Consider the following 26,375-nt stretch of genomic DNA (forward strand, 5'->3'; position numbering starts at 1 on the left):
CTAACTAGCCGCTTACTGTAATGCCACAAGATGTCAGGGTCCCTCTGCCTGAGGTGGGAATGTGTTGTGTTGACAGCAGCAAGCCCAACGAGGGTCTCAAACTCACGAACCGTGAGAGCGTGACCTGAGCCAAAGTTAGACGCTTAACCAACTGAGCCACCCAGGCGCTCCTAATGTTAAGCTTTTAACCGCACCGCATGCCTGCCAGGAAATCTCCTGTCTGTGATGATTCCGATCTTCAGATGCAAATTCATCAGTGGAGACAGAGCACCTGATTAGGGTCAAATTTTTATTAATACTTGATACTGGAGGGCAGTTAAACTTAACTCCTCAGGTTCTGTTTTCTTCTCCTGTTACTGTTTTCTCTCAACTCTCTAACTCACCCCTTCCTCAACTGATGTAAAGATACAGATTCATAGGCCTCACCACAGACCTGCTGAGTCAGAATCTCTTGGGAGCCTGATTGGGACTACCTTGTTCATGTGCCCCCAGAGGATTCTGGTGCCCAGCTCAGGCCACGAAGAAACCTCTTGTAAGCTTCAATCTGTAGCATGCTAAGCCTACTGTTTTATTCTGGTATTAGTCTAATCTGTGCCAAAGATACTTCACGTCTATTTCTCTGTGTCATCCTGTTGTTGGCATGGTCCTTTTCTAGCTCATTTAGTGTGTGGCCTGCTTGCATTCTCTAGACTGTTCTGCTAAAGCCCCTGACCCCCCACAAACCCTGCTGGACACAAGCCCTCTGTCCAGTGCCTGCCCCACTGTCCTGCATCTCCTGCTCTACCGGCCAGCACTGCTGAGCTGAGCTCTGTGCTGCACCCCTGTCTTCAGCTCAGGTGCCTGGGCTAGCTGCCTCTTCAAGACCCTACCTGAGTAAGCAGCTCTTCTCTCCCCTCCCGGTACAGGACTCACTACCAGAGAAGCTGGCTGTGCACGAGAAGAATGTCCGAGAATTTGATGCCTTTGTAGAAACTCTGCAGTAAAAGTTGGTGTCCTCAAGTACCAGCAGCATCCCCTTTTTGTGGTCCCAGGAGCCAGAGCCTCCCTCTCATCAGCTGCTCCCATCCCTCATCTTGCTCCAGGTGGAGGAAAGGCTGGTTTCCCCCATGGGGACCCAGAAGTCTCTGTTCTTGCACCTCCTGGAGACTCCATGGCGGCAGTCAAGCCCAGTGATAGCATTTGAGGACTCACCCCCTGGTCTTGAAGATTGGAAGATGCTTTTTAACAAAAGGGCCCTCGGGGTCGTCTGCTTACACCGCCCATCAGCAACTGCTTCACAAAGGCTGTCATCCCGTTCTTCCTGCCCACCCCTTGCCCTGGGTCCACCCTGCAGCTGGCCCCTTTGTCCACCTGCCGTTACTGTCAACCACTTGACATTCCAACTGGTGGCCCAGAGCCTGGTGTGGAGGCAGAAAGAAGAAGGAGACAGTACCGGGAGGAAGAAGGAAGGCCTCCTTCAGGCTCTTTTTTTCTTTTCTTTTTTTTTTTTTTTTTTTTTCCATCCTTTTTGGTTTGGTGTCTTCTTCTCTCCCTCTCTCTGCCCCTGTGCCTATACTTTTGGCAATATGACAGGCCTCCTGCCCAAGGTGGCGAGAACTCCAAAGTCAGCCATTCCCACCCTTGAGGGTTGTGCTAGCCCATCCCTCAGCAGAGGGTCGAGCAGCCCTGGTGGCTGCCTGTGCAGCTCCTCAGCTCCATGGAAACAAGAATCTTGTGTCTCCAGGATTCTGTCATTGGGAGTCACAGCAAAAGTTTTTTCTCTCCTTTTCCCCACTGTTGCTGCTCCTTGGTTAAAAAACATGGTAAATATTTATTACTTTCAGAGAAATCAGATATTTTATAGAGAAAATATGTTTGAGGTTAGGATGTTTTCACTTGGGGAAGGTGGAGGGCCTCTTCCTGGAGTAGGGCCTCCTCCTGTGGGGGTTCCTCAGGTTCTGGGTTGCTGCTGTGAGGGTCTTACTTCCTATTTACACAAGGTGGGATCCAAGAATAGGACTGGCTGGGGGCGACAGAACCTCCCAGAATTGCTGCACTTGAACTGACGACAGGCTTTACCTTTGACTCCTACATATGCCTGGTGAGAGTCTTGAATCTCTCCCAGCTTCTGCAGAGTAACTGACTCCATTCTGGCAGCCCAGGAAATCTTGGGTGCTAAATGTGTACAACTCTGTGTGTACAACTCGCCAGACTTGTACCATGCACATACAGTGCATTGTATGTGCCCCGCTGTGGCCACGGGGAAGGCTGGAGGGGCCCCTCCTTCTGGGGGCACTTGTTCCTGTTTCTCAGGGCTGGGTTATGGGCCTTTTCCTCCTTCCTCCTGGGCCTGGCCACCACCTTTCTTTAATCCCAGGGTCTGCACACCACCCTGAGGTTTCCTGGCTGGATTGGTTCCTTGTTGAGAAACCAAAGCTAGGCATATGATTGACTTAACCTTTTAGGTATCGTTACTTGAGTAAGTCAAGTGCCTAGCCTCACCCACCTACCATCTGTCCCTCTCCCAGCCTAACTGGCAGTCCTGGCCAAGGAAAACAAGGCCCACCCCTTTACTCCTGGCCCACCTGGGCTATTCATTGGCAGCAGCTGTTCTGCAATGGAGCAGGTGGTCCTTAACTGCTTGTTAGTAAATGCATGTGACACTGGTCCCACCTACAAGACTGAGCTCTGAGGGCTGGAGTGGGCTCTGATGCCGTCTCAGGCAGTTGGAGCCCTTCTGCCCCTGTTGCATGCATTCTGCTGCCACAAAGAAATGTTCCCAGCAGTGGTGTACAAATGGCCCTCCTATCTGGGCCAGTGTGCACCCATGGCCTGCTAAACCAATCCAGACTTACTCCCAAGGCCCCACTGCTGAGAAGGGTGAAGCCCTGGTAAGCTATTGATTGCCCATGCCCTCAGCCCCATCCTGCCACAATATCTCAGCCACTGTCCTCCTCCTGAGGCTGAGCACTGAATGGCCTGTTAGCTATTTTCCTCTTTGGCTCCTAATTGTTGGCCTTTGCAGGCAGCAGCCTTTCCTTTAGGACCCCCATCAGTGAAAGGCCAGGGAGGCTGAGACCTGAGCTGAGCCTGGGAGGAGCAGAGCAACTGTCAAGGCTGGCCCTTGCCCCTCAGCCCCATACAGTGACAGGGATGAGCCCTAGACTGACTCCTGCAGCACCCCCTGGGACAGGGCTGGGACCCGTCACTCATCTCCAGGTGACAGAGTCCCTCCCCCGCCTCCATCCCACCTTGTTTGGAAATATTGAGCTATACTTTAAAATGTATTCAAGAAATTTCCAATAAATTTTTTCTGTACTTTACAGCCTCCTGTCCTACAAGTTTTGTAAAAAGATAACCCACCCCATCCCACTTCTGTGAGGATCCTGGTCCCTGACGGGCCCCCTCCATGGAAGTGGGGGAAGAGCAGTAGATATGAAGTGCAGAGTGGCTTTGGAGTCAGGCAGGCTGTTTTGTCTTGGGGCTTGGCCACCAAGCAGCTGTGCAACCTTGGGGCCAATCAGGAAACTGCTTGGAGTCTCATTTTCCTTGGCTGTACTGTTCCCATTTTGAGGGCTTATCTGTGAATAGTCAGTGAGGTAACGTGCATGAAGTTGACATGCATATGAAGTGTGGCCATGGCATCATCATCAGCTCTTTCTTGCCCCCTACACAGCCCAGCCCAGCCCAGCACTCAGCCTGGAGGCTCAGAGTGAGAAACAGCTGGCAGGTCTCCGCCATGTTCCCAGTGGAAGCAGACAGGGAATGTGGGGCTTTCCAAGCTGCCCGGTATCTGTTTGCTGATCTAGGAGGAGTTGTGGCTGAGCAAACCAGACAGGGGAAGGGGTTGAATGAAATATAGGGAAGTCAAGGGCCCGTCAAGTTTGTTTAGCTGCTCCGATCTGACAGCTTGAGCAAGGCCCTGTTGTGGTCTCTAAGGAGCCATGACAAGTAGAAGAACCCCGCGGACATTATTCCTGCCTGGCCCCCTGTGTGCTTCTGTAGCACACATCTCAGCCTTGGTAAAGCTGGCTCCTGCCTCCTAACTTGTGACTGCACTGGGGGATGGGAGCGAGAGGTAGAGCCAGTATCGCAGAGGCAGAAATGGTTCTAGAAGCAAGGGACTAACTGCCTGACAGACCTAGGCAACTGTTGTGTGGGTTGCCTCCCTACACCCTTCAGGCTGAAGCCAGGGCAGTAAATGGTTAGAAAATTCTAAATTTAATTTTTTTTTTTTTTTTTTTTTTTTTTTTCGACATTTATTTATTTTTGGGACAGAGAGAGACAGAGCATGAACGGGGGAGGGGCAGAGAGAGAGGGAGACACAGAATCGGAAACAGGCTCCAGGCTCTGAGCCATCATCAGCCCAGAGCCCGACGCGGGGCTCGAACTCCCGGACCGCGAGATCGTGACCTGGCTGAAGTCGGACGCTTAACCGACTGCGCCACCCAGGCGCCCCGAAAATTCTAAATTTAGTGCAAACCTATGGCTGAAAAGAATGAGGCTGCCCACTGCCATTGTTATGGGCCCTCGGAGCCCTAGCTTGTTAGTTAACTGCACATGATACTCGCCATGATACCTGACTGTGCAGCCAGTTGGGACAGTCACTGAACCCACATCAGAAATGGTGAAAAGGCTGTCCCTAGTGTCTTTACCTTCAGTTGGGATCCCCCCCCCAAAGCAAACTAAAAGCGTTCAGTTGTCCCATGTCTCATGATGGTGTCCTACCCCTTTAAAGCATCTCCCTACACCCTGCCCCCAGAGACCTGCTGTTGCCAAGGCAGCAGTAAACTGGCTTTTGCGTCACTCAGAGGCCCTGTCAGGAGCCCAGCCCAAGTGAACAACTCTCTTGGTCTCTGGCTCCCCTCTCATAGTTTCCCTAGGATACTATCCCTCTGTTCCAAACAGTCACCCAGCATAGAGCTGAACAGAGCCAGTGAGAGAGGCTGCCAGTGCCTTCCGTTGGACTAACTGGGTGAGGGCCAGTTGTGCAATGGGACTAGCTTCCTGCAGCTCGGTGCCTGTGTTTTTAACCAGCATCTTAACACCACAGCTTGATCCTGCAGTTCTGCCCTGGCTCCCCCAGCCAGAGCAGGCAACGAGGAGAAAAAAGAACAGGCTCAGCTGAGGCCACCGTAACCTGATTGCAATCAACAGGCAGGCAGCAGACAGGTGGAACTTGACCTTGACCATCATGCCAAGTGAAATTCTGATCTGCCCTCCAAGTGACAAACCATTATCTTTAACTTGTGGTAAAATACACATAACTTAAATTTTACCATCTTATCTTTAAAAGCACAGCAAAACCTGCTCAGGAGAGGAAGGGAAAACTGGATATTTCCTAGCCTCTATAGGATTGGGTGGCAGGTGGAAAGAGCCAAGTCTTTCAGGCCAACAGGAGGGCCAAGAGAAGCAAATGGTCACATGAGGTTTCCAATCCCAGCTGCTCCACAAAATTGGGACCATCTCATTCCTTTGTGAAATGACGGTCATTCTGATCACCACGGAGCACTCACTGTTACATCCTGTGTGCATCATTTCTGATCCTTAGAGAAATAAGGAGACAGTCTCATGTGGGCTGATTATATGGCTGTTACCATTTGGAGCTGGTGGGAGGGGTGATGGGACTAGGACTCAAGACCAGGTCTGATTCTAAAGCCCACACTGCTTTCACCACGGTCCCTTTCATTCTGGGGACAGAAGAGGCCTTGGTCATAGGATACAGCACTTGGTGGCCAGTTGGAATGGTGCACACTTACAACATGGAGAGTGACCATTCACACGTCCAAGCCTGGAAGATGTCAGAAAGCTGGCTTCACACCCACTCCCCAAGGAACAAGACAAGGAAGGAAGGGTTCAGATGGACTGGGGAGGTGACTTCCTGAGGCCCCACCTGCTCATCTTCCACAACCACACCACACTTCCCATCCCTTTCTGAGACTCCAGGCCTACTTCCTAACATTCAGGTGGGTAGTTTTCCATCTCCTTTTTTATTGAAATACAAAAAGTGCAAAGGTGAAATACATGATTGGTGCCAAGGAAGTCATTAAGTGAATGTGAACACTTGATTCACAGTACTCCCGCCTCCCCCCCTTTCCCCGCAGGTACAGACCAGTGGGACGGGACAGGAGAAAGACCAAAGAGATCCACGAGGCTCCCCAGTAAATGGGGCTGTGAGCAACACCTGATATACACAGGAGGGCAGAAAGCGGAAGCCCTGGCTTGGGCTAGAGATGCAGGGACTGTCAGGGAACCAGCAACCACTCCAGGCCCTGGGAGTCCTGACATGCTAGCATCATGAGAAGCGAGCCCAGCGAGGGTGGGGCTCAGGCTGCACCCCCCTCACAGATGGGGCTGGGCTGGTCAATAAGGCCCCTACCCCAGTACAGGCTCTGGCCAAGGCTGTGGGGGCAGGGCCACTGTGCATCTAGTATCCTGCTGCCAGGGGACAAGGCTGCAGGAAGTGGGGTCCCCAGGGTTCACCAGGAAGGAGTATCATTCTAAGGGACACAGTTGGAATGAGAAGTACCAATCATTGGGGTCCATATTTTCTGAAAGATGACAGGGCCCTGGGGCTTGTAGTCCCTGGGGGAGGTTGCTAAAACTCCCCTGGCAGGGACTGATCTAATTGGCAAAGTCTCTGCTCAGCCCCTCCGGGAGTCCCTACCCACAGATACTGAGGCACTGAGTCACTTCTGGCCAGAGCAGGGACCAGTGTGACCCCACAACAGACCTGTCCACAAGAGCCCTATACTGAGGATCTGTCCAAGTAGGTAGAGAGAAGAGGCAAGGCATGGGGCAGCGGGGATGAGACTGCTTGTCCCTGGCCCAACCAGACCGCCAAGAGGCTTTGGGGCGGGAATGGGGTGTATATTTCAAATGGATGCTGGGACTCAGCCCTGTCATCCAAGCTGCCAGAACAGGGGGCTAGAACACCCTGGGGGCAGTATCACTTCAGAAAGCCTGACCCAGGATGTGAGGACGAGAAGGAGGCAGAAATAGGAAGCAGACCCCAGCCTTGCCCATCCTTAGCTGTGTAAAAACACAAGGCTGAACCATTAGAGGAGAGGACAGGAGCAGGTGCTGGCACACAAGGCCTTCACCCAGGGAGATGCCTCAGCAGGCAGGCCCAAGCCAGCATGGCCTCTTATTCCCCAGCAGCCAGGAAAGGAAGGATCAGCCCCAGCTACCAGCCCAGCCGGCAGTGATTGAGGCATCTGCAATTGCCAGGAAAAGAGAGGCAGGAGAAAGTGGGTAAGCAGTTTCTGGGGCCAGTCTTTTTCATACTAGAAGAGCCAAAGACCGCCAGATCTGCAGAGCCTGGCAAGGAGCCAGGGGTCCAAGGAGGCAGTGAGAAGTATAAGGCGAAGAAAAATGTCTTGTGGTTACAGCGAGGTCTCCAGGGCTGGCCAGGTGGGCTGGACAGAAGGGGAGGAAGAGCTGCCCAACTGGCTGGCTCCCAGGGCCTCATGGCCCCTTTCCTGGGCAGGAGCCCCAGACTCATAAGGCTGAAGCTGGGAAGGGTGGTGGGGCAGGGCTCAGAGCCCTCCCGAGTCAGGGCTGGGGAACAATTCCCCTTGGTGATCCAGAAGGAACTTAGTGAACGTGTTGATGGGATTAATGGCCTTGAGGGTGATGGCAGCATCCTTGGCCCACAGCAGGTTAGGGCCGAAGACAACAGCCAGGTTAGTGTTGGTCATCTTGTTCTGGTCACAGTGGGAAGAAATCTGTGGAGGGAATCAGGGGGCTGCAGCAGGAAGCCAGAGAGCCTGCCTCCCATTCCCAAGAGCTGCAAGGGTGGCAGCTCTCCCCCCCCCCCCCCCCCCCCTCCTCCAGGTGAACAGCAGAAGCTGAGGCCGGGTCTCACCTGCACCAGGAAGGCAGTGAGGAAACGAAGCACCTGGTAGTTCTCCTCAGGCAGCGTCCGGAGCACCTGCAGCGTTGCCCCCACTCTCTGGCTCTCATCAATGTCTACAAGGAATTGGGGCCTAGGTCACAGTGGCCCGGGGCTGGGCCGACATGAGGCCAGAAGGGAGACCCCAACCAGACTTTCCTTGGAGGGCAGGCCAAATCTACCTGCTCTGAGTGCAGCCCTGACCCCAACCCAGCAGAATAAGCACAGAACTAGGGAGGGAAGACAGGGGCACTCACTGAGGAAGCCCACAACGTGGGGGTAAAGGTCAAAGGTGAGCAAGGGCTCAGGAAGCTCCCGGAGGAAGGTCTTGAGGATGACCGCCGGCAGGTGCAAATCATTGTACTGGTCAAAGTCCACAGGCAGCCCTGGGGGGTGGGGATGGAGAAGGAGCTGGGCCAAGCACGGAGGCCGGCGCCCCATCCAGACGGCCGATCCAGAGGCCGAGCAGACCCCATTGCCCGATCACCCTCAGCCACTGCACAACACCCTCCTCCTACAGAGCCCTTTCACACAGGCCTTCCCCTCCTCCTCTGTGATGAGGGGACCGGGTTGAATGGGGCCCCCCCCAGCACACATGACACATGACAGTTCTTCTTCATCTCTGAATCTAAACCCAGGACCCGGAAGCCTGACCGATGAGGCAGCAGGCCTGGGACAGCCAGGCAGGAGTGGGACCCATGTAATCATACCACAGAAACCTCTGACAGGAACAGAACGGAGGGCCCTTGCTTCCCAAGCAGCAGAAGGCAAAGAAGTGCCCTAACAGTGACACCCATGCCCCATCTCCCCTCCATCTCCCCCCCTCCTCCCCTCCCACTGCGGGCCCAGGCACACCCCAGAGCACTCACCCATGTTGTACTTCTGCTGTACTTCCCGCACAACTTGAGTGTTGGCTGATCTCCGGAAAATCCCCTCAGTAGTGAGAGCTGGGAAACAGTGGGGCCTGGTGAGTCTCAGCTCTGGGGCAGTGTGCAGACTCTTCGACCTGTTCTGTCTTGGGGTTCCATTGAGGGTCGGTGTGGGTGCTGATGCTCCCCAAGGGGAGCTGGGAGACTGGGCTGAGGAGGGACCTACGGTTTCGGCTGCAGGGGAAGAAGCAGGTCCTGGAGGTCCTGCGGCCAGTGGCCTTGGCACTCACCGTGAGCCTGCAGGTAGGCAACAGTCTCCCGGAGCACAAGCGGAATGGGCTCCTGCTCTGGGTTCTTCTCCTGGAGGCTGTGGGGACAAGAGCAGTGAGCTGGGTCTGTAAGCCCTTTCCGGTCCCCACGTGCCAGGCCTGCCCACCTTTTGCATACTCACTGCTGCAACGAGACCCCAAACTGCTGGTTGGGCAAAGGGGGCCGTGGTGGCATGGGCTTGGGGGCTGTCGCGGGGCTCTTCTGTGTGGATTTGAGGAAGTCATCATACCTGGGAGAGCAGAGGGGAGGGTCAGGCCCTCAACTTGGCTTTGTCGTCATGTTGGCAACCCTGTGTGTTGGGTACTTCCTGTGCTATTGTACGTGGGTCACTTCATTCAGTCCTCATAGGAGCCCTGCTCTACACATGACAGAGTGGAGACTGAAGAGAATCAGTCACAGAGTTTTTTAAGTGACAGGAATGAGATCTGACCTCACACTCTCTGACCCCATATGCTGTCTCTTACTCATTACCTTCACTTCCTCTGCTTCCTGGGGTTCTCAAGGCTTCCTCTGCCCTTGGCTGGCATGTCCTACCCCACAAACATGACACACAGGCACACCCGTGCCCGGCAGGCACACACGGCCCAGGCCTTACTTGAGCACTTGGCGAGGGATCCCCAGTTGCTCCAGCTTCACATGCTCGCTCAGCTCACTCAGGTAATTCACATAGAAGATCTTCTGCCCAAACTTGAAACTGCCGGCAAAATAACGGGCATGGGTCAGTGGGGGAGGGCCCATTTTGGCAGGCCCCCACCATCCCCTCGGCAGCCCCTCCAAGGTCAAAGGCCGAGCCCAAAAATGGTCTGTCTCCAGGATTCTTGGCCTCCTCAGGTATGTGCTTCAGAGCTGAGAGGGAAGTGTGGGGAGGTCACTGTTCTCCCCCATCAGCTGCTCACCTAATGATGGGCTTAAAGAGGATGAGTAGGGTCTTGATGAACATGGTGGGATGCACGATGTACAGAGCCTTAATGTTCTTCTTGTACCTGCAGAGACAGAACAGGAAGTCAGCAGTGGGCATGGTGGAAGAGGCCCACAGCTAGGTTCTTCGTGCACATTTTCTGATTTGAGTACTCATGGAAAACCTGAGAGGTAAGTGCCACTGTTGTCCCATTTTACAGATTAGGAAATGGAGACTCAGAGAGGTTAAGTAACAGGGAAGGGCAGGGTGAATAAGTAGAGAAACTGGGGGTTAAACCCAGGACGTTCCAACTTCAGATTCTTTGCTTTTACCCAATGCTGACAGCTCAGAGCCTGGAGCCTGCTTCAGATTCGGTCTCTCTCTGCCCCTCCCCTATTTGTACTCTGTCTCTCTCAAAAATAAACAAACATTAAAAAAATTAAAAAGAAAGTATTTAGCTTTTAGCGTCTGCCAAGCACATTATCTCCTGCTTTCCTCATAACAATTGGGGCTGGGATTATCCCCTCTTTACAAGTGAGGGCAGGGAGACGCAGAGAGGTCAAGCACTTATCCGAAGTCACACAGCTTGCGGTGGAGCCTGGAGATGAACTGGATATAAGCTCCTGAGCAAGCAGAGGGCAGCCCAGAACCCGGCAGAGCTGTTAGCTCCAGACCTGTCCCCAGGCCCCAACCCACTTGCGGTCAAACTCTCGGTAGGCATCCCGGAGCCAGCTAAGGGAGGGCTTGTTGTCGCTGGTCAGGCCATGGTGCAGGTACAGCAGTGTGTAGTCGCTCTCCACATACTGGTCCAGGGTGTGCTTCAGGTACCTACAAGAGAAAAGCCCATTCAGGCCCATCCTCGACACAGGCGGGGCCCCCTGAGACAGGACTCAGCACCCCAGGAGTCTTCTGCTTGTATCATACACCTCCCCACGAGCCCCTCTCCTGCACTGCCTATTCTGGCTGCATAATCAGTCACCGTGTTGTTGTGGAGGAGATTCAGGCTAGTGGTTGGGCTGCACGGAGGAAGAAGAAGGGTAGTAACAGCCCAGGCCAGAAATCAGGAGATCGGGACTGTAACTGAGCCCTCTCACATACGCGCAGTAAAAATGGCAGTAACATTCTCTGCAGGACTGCCCTGAGTCAATAATAATGACGACAGTCACCATTCATCAGTATTTAGCTTTTAGGGGTGCCTGGGTGGCTCGGTCAGTTAAGCGTCCAACTTCGCCTCAGGTCATGATCTCACCACTCAAGAGTTTGAACCCTGCGTCAGGCTCTGTGCTGACAACTCAGAGCCTGGAGCCTGCTTCAGATTCTGTCTGTCTCTGTCTCTGTCTCTCAAAAATAAACATTAAAAAAATAAAAAATATATATATTTAGCTTTTAGTGTCTGCCAAGCACTTTGTATACAATATCTCCTGCCTTCCTCATAATAATTGGGGCTGAGATTATCTCCTCCTTACAAGTGAGGGCAGTGAAGCTCAGAGAGGTCAAGCACTTATCTAAAGTCACACAGCTTGTGGTGGAGCCTGGAGATGAGCTAACTCCAATGTTTGGTCCTGTTGACCAAAGGGCAGCTTATATACTCAACCTCCCATCATAGTCTATAAAGCACTGTGCCCATGAGAGGGGATTGGGGTGACTAGAGGGTCCCCTCCCCTGCTCTAGTCACTGGGCTTTTCTTGGACCAAAGAGCCACATCTCAAGTTCCCCATGCTCACAACATAGTACCTATCACCTCACACAAGCACATACATGCAGAGGTGTTGAGCACCTAAAGTGGATAAGTACAAAGGGGACAGATAAGAACTCTAGAATGGGAAAGGAGTCCAGGGAAAGTTCTTTCTGGTTGGCCAACCATGCTCAGACCCCAGCAGAATACCACTCCAGGCTGAGAGGCTGGGCCTACAGGAAGGCTAAGGACTTCCGGGGGGGGGGGGGGGGGGGGGGAGGGATGGTACCAGGGGAGGTATTCAAGGATTTGAGTAAGTGCTCAGATACAGCCTGACCTAACCCAGACACGGTGCCCTATATCATGGCCCAGGGTGCTGATCTGGCCCACACAGGCAGGCATGTGAAGTGTCTAATGCCGGATTATTACTGTGATTCCAATCCTTATTGCTACATGGTAATTACCCCTTATACACATTGAGCACTTTGCAGTCTGCAAAGAGCTGTCACATATAAAGATGCCATTCTGTAACTATAAAATAGCAAAAATTGTGAAAATACAGTCATTCTTTGATGAATGTTATGGCCTTTTTGGAGGGCAGTAAAGTGATGTGTATCAGAAGCTGAAAGATGTTCATACTCTTTGATCCTATAAAAATATACCCAGGAATTTATGCTAAAGAAACAATCAGAAATGAACAGAAGCATTTTTGTAGAAGGCTGTTCATTGCATGTGGCCTGTTTTACAATGGAAAAAAATTTGAGCAGCAAGCTAACTGTCCAAAAACAGGGAACTGGTTAAATAAAATACAGGATATCTATAAATAGAAAACCTTACAAGATGTTTCTGCAGACAGAACCTATCTGTGAAGTTAGGTGTCAGAAGAGCAGTCACCCATTGGGGTAGTGACTAGAAGAGCAAAGGGAGGTCTGTGGGTGTGGATGACATGGTGTATTCCATTAAAAAAAACCTTTTTTTTAATGTTTTATTTATTTTTGAGAGAGATAGGGCATGAGTGGGGGGGGGGGGGAGCAGAGAGAGAGGGAGACACAGAATCTGAAGCAGGCTCCAGGCTCTGAGCTGTCAGCACAGAGCCCGACATGGCACTTGAACTCACGAACCGCGAGATCATGACCTGAGCCGAAGTTGGACACTTAACCAACTAAGCCACCCAGGCGCCCCTGGTGTATTCCATTTTTGGAAATTCTTTATTTTTTAATGTTTATTTATTTTTTAAGAGAGAGAGAGCAGGGGAGGGGCAGAGAGAGAGGGAGACACAGAATCTGAAGCAGGCTCCAGGCTCTGAGCTGTCAGCACAGAACCTGATGGCGGAGCTCGAACTCACAAACCGCGAGATCATGACCTGAGCCAAAGTTAGATGCTTAACTGACTGAGCCACCCAGGTACCCCTGGTGTATTCCATTTTTGAAAATTTATCAAGTAGTATACATAATTTGTTCACTTTTCTCTGCACACATTTGCCAATAACATGTTTTTAAAAGATATCTTTGAAGAATGTTTAATGCTCAGAAGATGTTATATAAGATACAGAGGGGACTATACAAACACCTGTATATATTATAGAAAAAAATAAGAAGTGAATACACTAAAATATTAACACTAGTTTTCTCTCTGGGTGGTAGGTTTATGGGAGATTTTATTTATCATTGTATTTTTTCTTTATAGCTACTTACGTTTTTCTAAATTCTTGAAATCTGTAATACTTTACAATGATATACAATGACATTTCATGTATATTACCTTTACCTAATGCCCACAACAACCCTATGAGGTGGGCACAATTCTTATTTTTATAGGGTTCAGAAAAGAGCTGCCCCCAAGCACACAGCTAGTAAGGAGTACAGCTGAATCCAAGCTTCAGACATTTTCTATTTCAACCTCCCAGATCTGGCTGGACAGCTGGGAAAGGACAAGGCTGAGATAATGTGATTGATCCCCACTGAAAGTGCTGCCGTGCAGGCTGCATGGGGGCAGGGAGACCCCTTTGGGAAGGGGTGGAGGACAGACAGGATGGATGCAGGGGGCTTCCAGGAATCAGAGGAAGCCTCCTGAGTGGTGGAGCCTCACTCAGCAAGCTTTCTCCTGAAAACTGGGTGCTTTCCCATCTCCTTCCTCTGATTTCCTCCCACTCAGACTATTATCTGGCCAGGAGTCTGTCACCTGCCAAATCAGACGGGCTGTGTTAAACCAGAGGGTAGGGGTGTGACTCAGCTACCCTCAGGCTGAGCTCCCTGGCCTGCTCCTGGCTAAGCCACGTGATGGGCCTGAACAAGGCTCGGCCTGCCTGGCTGAGGGGCGGCAGGAGAAGGGTTCAGGAAGCCAGAGAGGAAACTCACACAAGGCCGGAGAGACTCAGGTCTGGCTCACCAGGACTGCAGATGCTGCACTCAGGCCCTTTCCCATTCTGCAGCCGCACCCTTGGCCTGCCCCAACCCCTCACCACCCCCTACATGCACAGAACCATTCAGGATCCCAAAGAACTGGTATCAGTTTCAGGGAGTCCTTTAGTAGAGATCAGGAGAGAAGTGCAAGATGGTAAATGGACACACACTGAGGCACCTCAGAAGACCGTTCTGGCCCGGCATCCACGGAGGTCCTGCGCCCAGGACCACATGCCCGGGTCCCCATGGGTCCACATGCCCGGGGCCCAGTGGTGGCTCAGCAGTGAACACTTATCAGGTTTCTAGACCAATCAGAGCTATTACATATATTTGGCTAACAGAATCCAGATAGGTACAGAAGCCACTGGCACCAAATCTGACACAAAATTCACTGATTATTCATCTAAATGATGAACAACTGCAACCACATCAGAAGCACCACATCATAATAATCAGTCCTCCTGTGTGGATAGTATTTAACTTTCCCAAGCACATCCGCGTGCAGTGTCTCCCACAAGGAAGGAGGGCTTGATTATGAAAAGAGGCTTGAAGAGATGAGGACACCCTTCTAAGGCTGCAGTTTCCCAGACTAGAAACCAGGTCTGACTCCTAGTGCAGTGCTCTCCCCAAAATGTAAAATAGCTCCCACGGGAGAAGAGGAGAGGCACTGAGGGAAGTGACGGTAAGGAGAATGGCATCAGCCGATACTGGGTGTAGGTCCCTCCACCTTGCCCAGGGGTACTCACCCCAGGAGCTTGCTGTGGTCCAGCTGGTGGCTCGGGGGCATTCGGCAGGCACTAAACACGATGATCTTCCGCCCATACTTGTCGTCTCCTAGGTGTGGAGAAAGATGGAGCACAGTGGGTGGCAGATCAGTCGAGAGAAGCGGGCTGAGGAACTGAAAGGTGCCGGGCCTGGAGACCTGTACCACATAGTGCAGGGGCCAGAGGGGCTAACGCAGACATACCTCTGGGCAGCTGTCTGCACTCAAGGGTGTGTCACTGAAGAAAGAGGGACGGGTTGCTCGCAGGGCTACTGAGCTGGGGTCTAAAAAAATAACAGCTTTTTAAAAAGTCACACCTGGTGGAAACACCCAAATGCCCATCAACGCATGAACGCATGAAGAAAATGTGGTATATCCATGCAGCGGATATGTCGTTTGGCCATAAAAAGGAACGAAGTACTGATCCATGCTACATTATGAATGAACCTTGAGAACATGATGCTAAGTGAAAGAAGTCAGATGCAAATGCCTCCATATTGTACGACTCCACTTATATGAGTTACCTAGAATAGGAAAATCCGGGGCGCCTAGGTGGCTCAGTCAATTAAGTGTCCAACTTTGGCTCAGGTTCATGATTCTCACAGCTTGTGGGTTTGAGCCCCGTGTCAGGCTCTGTGCCAACAGCTCAGAGCCTGGAGCCTGCTTTAGATTCTGTGTCTCCCTCTCTGCCCCTCCCCCATTCACACTCTGTGTCTCTCTTTCAAAAATAAATAAAAGGTTAAAAAAAAGATGTTATGCATCCCAATGTTTATATCAGCACTATCAACAATAGCCAAAGTATGGAAAGAGCCCAAATGTCCATGTCATACTCTCCATAATCCATCGATGGATGGATGAATGGATAAAGAAGATGTAGTATATACATACAATGGAGTATTACTCGGCAATCAAAAAGAATGAAATCTTGCCATTTGCAACTAACTATGTGGATGGAACTAGAGGGTATTATGCTAAGCAAAATTAGTCAGAGAAAGATAAATATCAAATGACTTCACTCATATGAGGACTTTAAGACACAGAACAGATGAACATAAGGGAAAGGAAGCAAAAATAATATAAAAACAGGGAGGAGACAAAACATAAGAGACTCTTAAATACAGAGAACAGAGGGTTACTGGAGGGGTTGTGGGAGGGGGGATGGGCTAAATGGGTAAGGGGCATTAAGGAATCTATTCCTGAAATCATTGTTGCACTATATGCTAATTTGGATGTAAATTAAAAAAAAATAAAATAAAGTGAGAAAAAAAGATGTTAGAATAAGTAAATCCACATAAACAAAGCAAACTGGTGGTTGCCAGTTGCTGGGAAGAGGGGAGATTAGGGATTGGCTCTTTATGGTTATAGGATTTAGAATGGGTATGGATGAAATTGTGGGACTAGACAGAGGTGGTGGTTGTACAACATTGTGAATGTACTCAGCACCACCAACTGTAGGGGCGCCTGAGTGGCTCAGTTGGTTAAGCAACTGACTCTTGATACTGGCTCACGTCATGATCTTGAGGTTCGTGGGATCAAGTCCCGTGTCAGGCTCTGCACTGATAGCACACAGCCTGCTTGGGATTCTCTCTCTGCCCCTCCCCTGCTCACACTCTCTCAAAATAAGTAAATAAATAAGCATTAAAAAAGAAAACCAATTACATACTTTAAAATGGTTAATTTTGTTATTTAAATGTCACCTTAACTTAAAAAAAAACTGAAAGTCATGCCCATCAAAGCAACTGCTATCTAGCAAGTTATCTTAAAAGCTGATGCTTATTCCAGAAGTGCCCTCTCTGAGCAGCGTATTTGGAAGACTTCTTGAAACTACCTTCTGAGCAAGTCCAAGGCCACTGAGGAAATGGGTGTGATTACTTAATGGTCCAGTCTCATCTTTGACCACTATCACATTTTCTGATTTTATTACTAGAATTATTAACCACACTTGGCTCTGACTCCTAGACATTCCTAAAAATCATACCCCTTCTCATTAAGGATATTATTTTTTTAACGTTTATTTATTTTTGAGACAGAGAGAGACAGAGCATGAACGGGGGAGGGGCAGAGAGAGAGGAACAGAGGATTTGAAGTGGGCTCTGTGCTGACAGGCTGACAACAGTGAGCCTGATGTGGGGCTCAAACTTACAAACCACGAGATCATGACTTGAGCTGAAGTCAGACGCTTAACCAACTGAGCCACCCACGTGTCCCTCTCATTAAGGATATTCTAAAGAACATGGAGTTCAGAGGAGTTTGAAATGCTTTGCAAGAATGCTCATTTGGCAGTAATCACTGGGGTGTTTGCCCCAAACCGGTCACTATTTGATGGTCTAATCTGGCTTTGTCAAGAAGCTGGGCAGCTTTTGGGGTGCCTGGGTGGCTTAGTCAGTTGAGCATCCGACTTCAGCTCAGGTCATGATCTCGCAGTTCGTGAGTCCGAGCCCCATGCCGGGCTGCGTGCTGACAGTTCAGAGCCTGGAGCCTCCTTCAGATTCTGTGTCTCTCTCTCTGCCCCTTTCCTGCTCATGCTCTGTCTGTCTGTCTCTCTCTAAGACAAATAAACACTAAAAGAAGCAGCAGCAGCAGAAGCAGCAGCAGCAGGGCAGCTTTTGACACATCTCCTACTGCCCTCCAAGGTGAGTGCTCTTGCAGGGTCAGCACAGCACTCACCCCAAACAAAGCTCAATGAGGACAAGGCCTGGTCCTCACTGCCCCATGTCCCAGGGACCTTCCCTACATCTTTTCCTTCACAACCCTGCAGAGACACCAAACCACAACTGCCTAATCCCCATTGCTTCAGGGGCAAATGAGAAGACTACTTACACAACCCATGAAACACATTGCATCTGTCCTCCACCTACCTCTGAGGATTAAGGAACCCTCCCCCCCCTGCCCCCCGGCCCCATGCCTTGCTGACTGCCCTTCTCCATATTTAGTAAGCCATGATCTTGATGCTTCTTCTCGGTCAGTGACCTAACCCAGGAGTCAGTGCTTTTCCGAAGTGGTTGCCAAGGCTCTGACCCTTTTCTCCAGGGCTGGGGCAAGACTCAGAGGGGCTGAAGGAGGCTTCTGGAATGTGGGCAGCATGGCTCCAGACCCTGCTGGCTGCATGGCTTGGTGCTTTGGCCTAATTTAGCACCTCACTCCCAGCTGTCTGACTACCATATCAGCCCCTTCTTTGGAAGGGGTCAACTTCTAGATCAGCCCCTTCTTTGGAATGACTCACAGGATTCTCCAGGCTCACACACTTTCAACACAGACATGCTTGCAACTCAGTCCACATCAGGCAGCTTTGGGACACTGCTGTTTCTTTTGCCAGACAGAATTTCCTTGAGACAATTCTGCTACCCTCCTCCAGGCTAACTCCTTGGAATCCTTAAGACTCATTCCAGAAGACTTTGTCCTCTCCTCCTTCCCCGAGACAGGTTAGCTGTTCCTCTGCCGTGATACTTTGACTCTTCTGTATAATTGTTTATGTGCTTGTCTCCTCTACTGGCTTGTGAGCAGGAGCCATGGCTCATCCATCTTTGAAACTCCAGTGCTGGTCCAGAGCCCAGCATGTGGCAGATATTCAAGAAACGTTGGAAGCCTGCATAAAGTCATAGGTCAGCATTACGTGGTATGCATGGTTCTATTTTGGAATTTGTTCATGATGATATCTAGGTTACGAGATTGCTTTAGACGGTTTCCTGGACAGAGTTTCTCCAAACTTACAAGCAGAGAGCCCTCTGCAAGCCTGTCTGAGGAGAAGGTGCAGCCTCATCTCATCCAGCAACAGGTCTATTTTGCAAGACCACCTGCTGTCATACCCTAGCCTAGATCCCGAGGTACTGGGTTCCCTCCAGTCCAGTGGGGGCTGGCTCTCAGGCCTGTTCCAATCCCTTCCCATAGACTGACAGAAGAAGCAAGAGCAAAGTGGTAGGGCAGGGACAAAGGATCAGCCTGGCTGATCCAGCCTCATCTACAATCTGGAACCTTCTGCCATGAGCATGTGAGGGGAGGGACATCTGCCTATTCCCCTCTAAGCAGAGGAAAGGCCTGGAATGTAGAGGAAAATGCAAGGAGGAGCATGGAGGTTCCAAAAGATTCTTTTCATCCTGCCACCACCATCCCCCACCCCCCCCACGGACGGATGCCCTCATTGGTTGGCAAATATAGGGACTTTGGCAGGAGAGGGACAGGACTTCTGAGCTCACAGGGCTCTGGAATTTAAAGAGATAGTAACTGGTTAAGCAAACAATTGAGGTGAGGGGCCAGGGGCCTGTGGCTCCATCATGGCTGGCCTTGTCAACGCCTTGTAAATGGGAAACTTTGGGTTCTCAACAACGGCTCCACCAATGGGCATCTACCAAGGCCAAGATGTGATATGAAAAATATTACAAACACATGCACATGTTCCCTAGGAGAAGAGGTCCACATCACTCATATTCTTAAAGAGGGCTCTGGCCAGTTCTAAGAACGACTTCACTGGACTGTGTGCTCCTTGAAGGAGGTGATGTGTGTTTTTCCTCACTGAATCCTCAGTGCTGACTACAGGGCTTGTTCCAGAGTAGGTGTTCTACAAATGCATGTTGAATGAAGTCAGAATGGGGATGGGGCAAAAGGGGGATCGGTGAGGGGCTGCAAGGCAAGACTCTCAGACAAGCAAGAATGAGATGTGGGTGACCCCAGGGTCTAGCCCCTGTCCTCCCTTCCCTGGGGTTAAGTCCCATTGCTCAAGCCCTTGGGTGGCCTGGCATTTGCCAGCAGAGAGGGCAACTGCCGCTACAAGAACTTTACTCCTGCTCTCAGAAGAGAACAGACTTCTGCCCTGGAGACTGCAGGGGGAGAAGGAGTCTGGTGTCTCCAGGGCACTGGGGGTGAGGACTCAATGAGAAGACACAGAGACTGTGGAAAGCACCAGGAAAAGAGCAGCGGCCCGAGAAGGGAGACTCTGCATTCCCCAGATCCCGATCATGAACGTGCCCAGGCTATCAATCAGCAACAGTGCAGTCCTCTAGCAGGCATTCTGGGAACCGCCAGACCAGCTACCACCCGCCCGCAACCTGCAGAGCAGGCCAAGGAGATGGGAGGTGGGGGCTGGGGCACTGTGCTGGGGCCGGCTCACAGGTTTGTTAAACTGTTAAATGATGAGGATACTGTAGCCAGTTGACATCATGTTGGTGCTTGAAATCTGCTGTGGTCAAAATTGCAAATGCTACAAATAAATAATAGCCTTCCCCTCCACCCCCACCCCGCCTTCCCAGAGAGCCAACTGATAAACGTTTATCAGCACACCACTGGAAAGAACCACTTGGACGGAGTCAAATTTGACTGTGGAGAATGACAGCTACTACCAGCTCGGAGAACACAGGCTGCAGAGGAGATGGGGACATAATCCATCCTCCGTTCCAACATGGGCTCTTTCTCCAGTTTCCAATGCCAGGAAACTGGCCTCCCAGGACATCATCGTGGTCTCATCAAATGACTCCTGCTCTGGTGGTACCAATCCAAATTCTTCTCAGCAGTCGGAGAGGCACACCCCTGGGGGCACCCCCACCAGAGGGGCCTTGAGCCAGCCCTAAGGCCAGGCCATTGCTCACAGCCAGCCTCCTGCCCCCAGGGACGTGGGCCCTCCCTCCCCAGAAGCCCCTTTCCCTTTGGGCTCCGGATGTGTCCCCACATGGCACCACCCTATCAAACCTCCTGTAAACCTTTTGCTATTTCCGGCTCCCAGGTACCGCCAGCTCCCAGCTCCCTGAAGTGGGGCTGCAATTAAGCTGGCCCCCCCTGGCTTCCACCAAGAGCCCTTCTTGATCCACAGCCCAGAGGCCAAGCACAGAGAGCCAGGAACACACCTACCTGGCTGGGCCCCCTCAGGCTCATCACACCCTGGGGAAACAGAAACATGTTGCAGCTCTGCTTTGTAGTGGGAAAGGGGGTCACCAGGTGCCGGGGTGAGGGTGGGAATGGGGGTGGGTCCCCCCCTGCTCTGTTTTGTGTCTTGGCCACATTGGCCAGGAGGATAGAGACTATGTCACATCACATTAGATACTCCTGATGCCCCAATCAGGTCAATTTCTGGAAGTGAAGAGAGAAAGTTCTGAACCTTTGGGTGACTCTCTTGTGCCCAGGTAAGGACCCGGCCAGGTAAGAACTCTCAGCCTTGCTTCTGCATGGATGAAAGAAGTCATAGCCAAGGCTTCCAACCCAGGCTTGGGTACCAGGCAGGCACCAGGAACACAAATGCCATGGAAACGCCTCTGACATTAGGGGCAACTCTTTTAACTGCCCCATCCCTCTCTGAGCCCAGCATTCAGATATGGACCTCCCTATGGCTTCCCTACGGCCAGATGCCTCTAGGGCCCCCTTAGGCCAGCACCACTGGGCTCCAGAGCCATGTGCTGCCTGGCCTCCTTTGCCCACCCCAATGCCTCAGAGCAGAGCCATGCTGCCATGCTAGCTTACAGTTGCCTGTCCTTACCAGTGAGGACGACCGTTAGGGGAAAGACAAAGAATCCTATCACTCTAATTTCCTCTTCTCGTAGTACAACCTTACAGGCAGAAATTAGGTCACCAGCATCCTTGCGACCTCCCCTACTCTGGGTCCGGCGTTAAGAACAGGAAAGTGGGAGCTCACTAAGGCTGAGACCCAAGGCGGGGCTCATACCCACTCTCACAAAGGTAGCACATCTTCCTGGGACCTGATGCTCCAGGGGGTCATGGGCTTCCTAACTTCTGGAAGGACATTCTGCCATTCCAGACTTCGTTGGAGGTAGGGCTTCCCCAACAGGAACTGGCACCTCCCTGGTCCCCAGTAACTGATGGGATGGAAAGGCTGACATCAGGACAAAGGGAAGGGAGATCAACTGCCGCTCATTCAGGGCCAACTATGTTTCGGCTCCAGGCTAGACCCTGATAGACAGTCAGTACTGTAATCCTCTCAGCGACCCTTTGAGGAAGACATGAGTTCACAGAGCAGAGCTGGAAATCAAACCGGGGCTTTCTGACTTCAAAGTCTCCTAAGCCACACCGCCTCCCACACGCCATTGGCCAATAGAGACAACCGGGTCACAGGTCAGGATGTGCTTGCAGGTGAACAGGCCAAATGGCCATCACAATCAAGTGTGTGAGTTTAAAGAATGGTAGGTGTGCTCAGGAGCCCCGGGGTCAGGGGTCAGACCACCGAGTGGGCACCCGCCTGTCCCCCAGTCCCTACCCCCTGAGAGGCCGGGGGTGAGACCAGGAGGAAAATGGTGCACTGCTGGCTGTGCTCACCTGCCACCTCCACAATCTGGTGCCGGGCAATGTCGTAGTAAGGGTCATCCCACTTCAGGTGTGTCACGGGTTCCGGGGAGCTGCTTTTGGAGTCATCTGAGGAACACGGCAAAGGCAGGGGTAATCTGGGGGACTGGAAGTGTTCTCCCCAAGACCTGTGTTCTTTGATCCTCCCCATCTCCACCATAGGACCTGTGCTACCAGTCCCACCCTGGGGCTGGTCTCCCTGCCCTCCTCCTGCTCTCCTGGGGTCTTCCTCCGACAGGAAGGGAGTCTCCCCTTCTAAGGCATGTATGGCTGCCTGAGATCCGGCAGCACCCACCTGACTTGGGGAAGTCGGGCATCTCGTCTGAGGGCCAGTTCTTCTCATCAATGGAGGCTAGCTTCAGCTGGTTCAGAGCCTGGCTGGTGTCATCCAAGGTCAGGTCATCCTGCAACTCTGAAAGCGGGTCCATGACCAAGCCTGTCCCTCACAGCTTCGCTCCACAGAACCTGAAGAGAAACCAGGGGTGGGGTTAGCAAGTCAGGGGCACCCTCTTTTCCCCTGTGACTTCTACAGCGAGCCCTCCTGATCTCACTCTTTCCTCCCGCAGTGTCCCCTGTTCCTGTTCCTCAACACTTCGCATCCTTGCCAAGAGCTCCATGTAGCCCTGGGTTCTCCACAGGCATGATGCCAGAAAAGGCAGCTGGGGCAGAGGATGGTGCAGCTCAGGGCGTGCCCTCAGGTCGTCCAGTTGGATAAGGGATGAGCCGTGCCAGGGCCCATGCTGCCCACTGCCTATCTGGTTCAGCAATGCAGTCCCAGCTGCAGAGAGCAGAAGTCTACACCCCGTCCTCAGGGGTCATAGAGCACAGAAGCTTCCTAGGTGCCAGCAGTTAGAGGGTAGAGATGTTGCAAGCATCTACGGAGTATAGGGATATTCCACATGAAAAGTTATTTGTGGCCTTGTCTATTCCATCCCTCACTTTTGTCCTGGGAACAGGAGGTGGCCAGAGACCACAGAGTCCCAGAAAAAAGTCAATGGTCAAGGTGCCCAGCTGGGTTTGCCCCAGGACAGAAACAAGAAACGGGATGGAATCTGCCTGCCAGTCAGAGTGGGCAATCTTCAGGCTCTTGGGGGCTCCCAGGCCCACTCTAAACTGCAGGGAGCTCTGAATGCTAGTTTCAAGGTGGGAAAGGTCAACAGACAGTGCCAAGCATTGGAGAGCACAGATGGGAAAGTGGGAATCCCATGGCATTCAGAGTGTTAAGCTACAGGAGTCGAAAAACAGACCAGCAGTCACAGCAGACTGAGAGGGAGAAGAGCCAGCTCGGAAGCTGGGCTTGCCCAGGTCTAGGTCTGGCAGCAAGGATGTGGCCCCATGAAGCCCGAGAGCAGTACCTTCTGCCCTCGGCCCTAAACGGAGGCCAATCCCCTTCCATCCCAAACTCACCCTGTGGGTCAGGGAGGGGATTGAATCCACTCAGTCCAACCCCAGAGAAGAGGCTGCTCTTAAGCACACTACATTCCTAGAGCCCAAAAATGACATATATAGTCAGAGAATCAGCAGGGCAGATAGAGTCCAGACAAGACCAGGCACAGGGAGGGAGAAGAGGGGGGAACTGCTAGCTAGGATCCAGACCCCAAACACCTCTGGGCTCTAAGGCAACATGACAACCTCCTGCACACGTCACGTCACAGCCGAGGACTCTGGCTGGTAAACCCGGCTCCCTGTGCCTAGCAACAACCACCCTGTTACCAGGGCAACCACGCTGATTCAGTGGCAAAAGCTGTTCCAAGCTCCTGAGTCAAAGCCAAGCAGCCAAATAGCCAAACAGCCATAAAACAAAAACCAAAATCCAGAAAGTCTTTCTCCTCCTTTCCTCTGGCCTCTTCTCTGCTACACGTATTCACTACTGCTGATTACCACCAAAATAGAAATCCCTTCCATGAGCACAGAGAAAGATGACCCTCTCTTATCTGGGAATGCACTTCTCTCAGTGAGTGCTGCTGTGCCCCACACCCCTGCTCTCCCATTGCCCTTCAAGCCTCCAATGCAGGCAACTCTAAGTCTTGAGGAATCCACTCCTGATTCATCGACAAACTCCTCCCATTCAACCAGATGGCTGTGAGGATTCCCCGAAAGGGGACTCCACTGGGTAACAGGGACAGAACTCAGCACACAGTAACCCCTGTTAGGCCTGAGTCTTCTCTTCATGCCTTCTCTTCTGTCACTGACCAGGCACCAAGCGCTCCATTAGCCCTGCCCACAGCTATCCCAGAGAAGTCTTTCTGCACAACAGTGGGTCTTAACTCAAAAAAAAAAAAAAAAAAAAAAAAAAAGGCATGGGATGAGGGATATGGAGAACTGGATTATTATCGTCCTGCTGGAGCCAATGAGTTGCAAAGATGCTGGGCAAGTCTTTTCCTAACTAGACTTACATCTCCTTATCTATAAAAGCACAGACTCCTTCCAGAAACATAATTCTCCAGTATTCTAAAATACTCACACTGAAGTGAACAACAGGGTTAGAAGGAACAGCTGCGAGCTGAAGTATGTGTGAGGGAAGGAGAGGGACACCTTCTAAAAGGGAGTTGAACTTGAACTCCACCTCTTTTCCAGTAACTGCTCCTCTGTTTTGTCTGTTCTTCCAAAACTGACCCCTCCCCCACCCCATAGCCTCCTTTTCCAGCATAACTAATCACAGTTGTTTCCACCTCCCAGCCAGACTGGCCTCCAACCCACAGCTGCTTTCCCCTGTGAACCCTGAAGTTTAGCTCCCACTCAGTGGGAGGGTGAGGGAAGCTGGCTCAGGGAAATTCTAATATAAAGGGGTGGCCATGAAGTATCCTGGCTGCCTAAGACTCCAGTCACCTACAAGCCCTGTTCCACTCTGTGCAAAATACTCCTTACTCTGAGATTAGTATTTCTCTTCTCCACAGGTAATATCTACTTTTACAAAGATCTTTGAGAATCATTTCAGGCAGAGGTTTTCACCTCTGGACTTCTCTGAAATTCTGATGAAATCTGTGGACTTTTTCCCTAAGAAAAATCAGCACATGCATGAAATCTTCTATGCAATTTTAAGGCCCTCTGAGAATCTAAGAATCCCTGACCTATTCAGCACACAGATGCTGTCATTTGTTGAATGACTGAATGAGTGAATTCGTCTCCTAAATGGAGAAGGGAACCAATATTTGTTGAGAGCCTATATAGTGCTATAAATAGACAAATTACCTTTTAACTTCACAACAGCACCATGAGGTTTGCATTACCAGGCCCATTTTACTGCTCGAGGAAAGTCAGGGCCAGAAAAGATAAGCAAACTGTTTAGGCAGGTCATACAGCTGAGTCAAGATTTTAATCTATATCTGTATAAAGTGGTCTCTTGATGCAGTTCAGTCCCTCAACACTTCTTTAAATGACTGTCATTCGTGTGATTCTGAAGGTTCAGAGAGGTGCCATGAAAAAAACAAAGTAAAGCCTCTCCCCTAATCTTCACGAAGAACTGAGATAACTTGAAATCGTATTCTCTAGCATTGGGACCGCCCTCCTAGTTGGGGCTCCAAAATTGCGAAAATGCAAATCCCATGATACAACAGCGAGACTTTCGACTACAAATGCATTTGTACAGAGCTTCGTGGTTTACAAAACCCGTAATAGGTGTAATTATCCCATTTCAGAGATTAAGAAATAGAGATGAAAGCGTGGCCTAATTAGTGGCAGGCTGGAATACTTCCCCCAAATTTCTTGCTCTTAGCGCTTCGCCAGTTCGGACCAAAGAGACTTCCCCTTACCGTGGGCTTGCTCGATGACAGGGATCTGACCTAGACTCTGCCCTGGGAAGTGCAGGAGGGAACCATCAAAGGAGACAAGTCACCTCGGTGCAGACCCAGGAGGGGGCTGAAACCCGCTGTGGGAAAGCCAGGCCCCATACCACTCCTGCTCCCTTCCTAGGATCCGCTCGAATCATCCCCCTCCTGACCCTATGCCTTAAAGTGACCTGTCTAGTCCCTCCCTTTTCCCCCCCACCACCCAGGAAGACCCCCGCGCTCCGCAGCTCACCGTGGTCGGGCACTGCTCCCTGTGCCACGCCTGTCAAAGCTCGGCAAACATCCGGCTCCGCGGTAGAACGGGAACCGCCCCCTCCGGGGCTCCTCACTCCCCAACCACTTCCGCCACACCTCCAACCCACTTCCGGCTCGCTGCCAGGTCCAAACATGGCTTTCCAGGATCCCCTCCCACTTTCCTGCACGTGCTGGCTTAAATGCCCGCCTGGGAGAGGGACAGCATAAGTGTCCGACCCGTCCCTCCCAAAAGGAGGTGATT

General features: G+C 51.5%; 2 protein-coding genes across 12 annotated transcripts in view; one reads left to right on the top strand and one right to left on the bottom strand.

Moving 5' to 3' along the window:
• Window positions 1–3,302, top strand: part of ATG13 (autophagy related 13) — a 54,128-nt gene extending 50,826 nt beyond the window's left edge. For all 10 annotated transcript variants that reach the window (XM_047878165.1, XM_047878164.1, XM_047878163.1 and 7 more), the window contains one exon: window positions 906–3,302. In XM_047878165.1, coding sequence (XP_047734121.1) covers window positions 906–983 — 78 coding nt within the window. In that variant the 3' untranslated portion in view covers window positions 984–3,302. The remainder of the gene's footprint in view (window positions 1–905) is intronic.
• A 2,648-nt stretch (window positions 3,303–5,950) lies between these two features.
• On the bottom strand, window positions 5,951–26,245 carry ARHGAP1 (Rho GTPase activating protein 1). Of its 2 annotated transcripts, XM_047878171.1 has the most exons (14): window positions 26,112–26,245; window positions 22,387–22,556; window positions 22,065–22,160; window positions 20,649–20,678; window positions 14,794–14,881; window positions 10,667–10,798; window positions 9,969–10,055; window positions 9,668–9,766; window positions 9,194–9,301; window positions 9,033–9,109; window positions 8,743–8,820; window positions 8,131–8,259; window positions 7,847–7,950; window positions 5,951–7,706 (listed from the first exon to the last, which is right to left on the bottom strand). In XM_047878171.1, exons 2-14 carry the CDS (start codon window positions 22,517–22,519, stop codon window positions 7,518–7,520), a joined length of 1,350 nt encoding a protein of 449 aa, XP_047734127.1. In that variant the 5' UTR covers window positions 22,520–22,556; window positions 26,112–26,245; the 3' UTR covers window positions 5,951–7,517. The 2 variants fall into 2 exon arrangements, with proteins under 2 accessions (XP_047734127.1, XP_047734128.1); XM_047878172.1 differs by lacking the exon at window positions 20,649–20,678.
• Window positions 26,246–26,375: the final 130 nt, after the last annotated feature.

Source organism: Prionailurus viverrinus, chromosome D1, assembly GCF_022837055.1.
Source record: "Prionailurus viverrinus isolate Anna chromosome D1, UM_Priviv_1.0, whole genome shotgun sequence".
Classification (NCBI taxonomy): domain Eukaryota; kingdom Metazoa; phylum Chordata; class Mammalia; order Carnivora; family Felidae; genus Prionailurus; species Prionailurus viverrinus.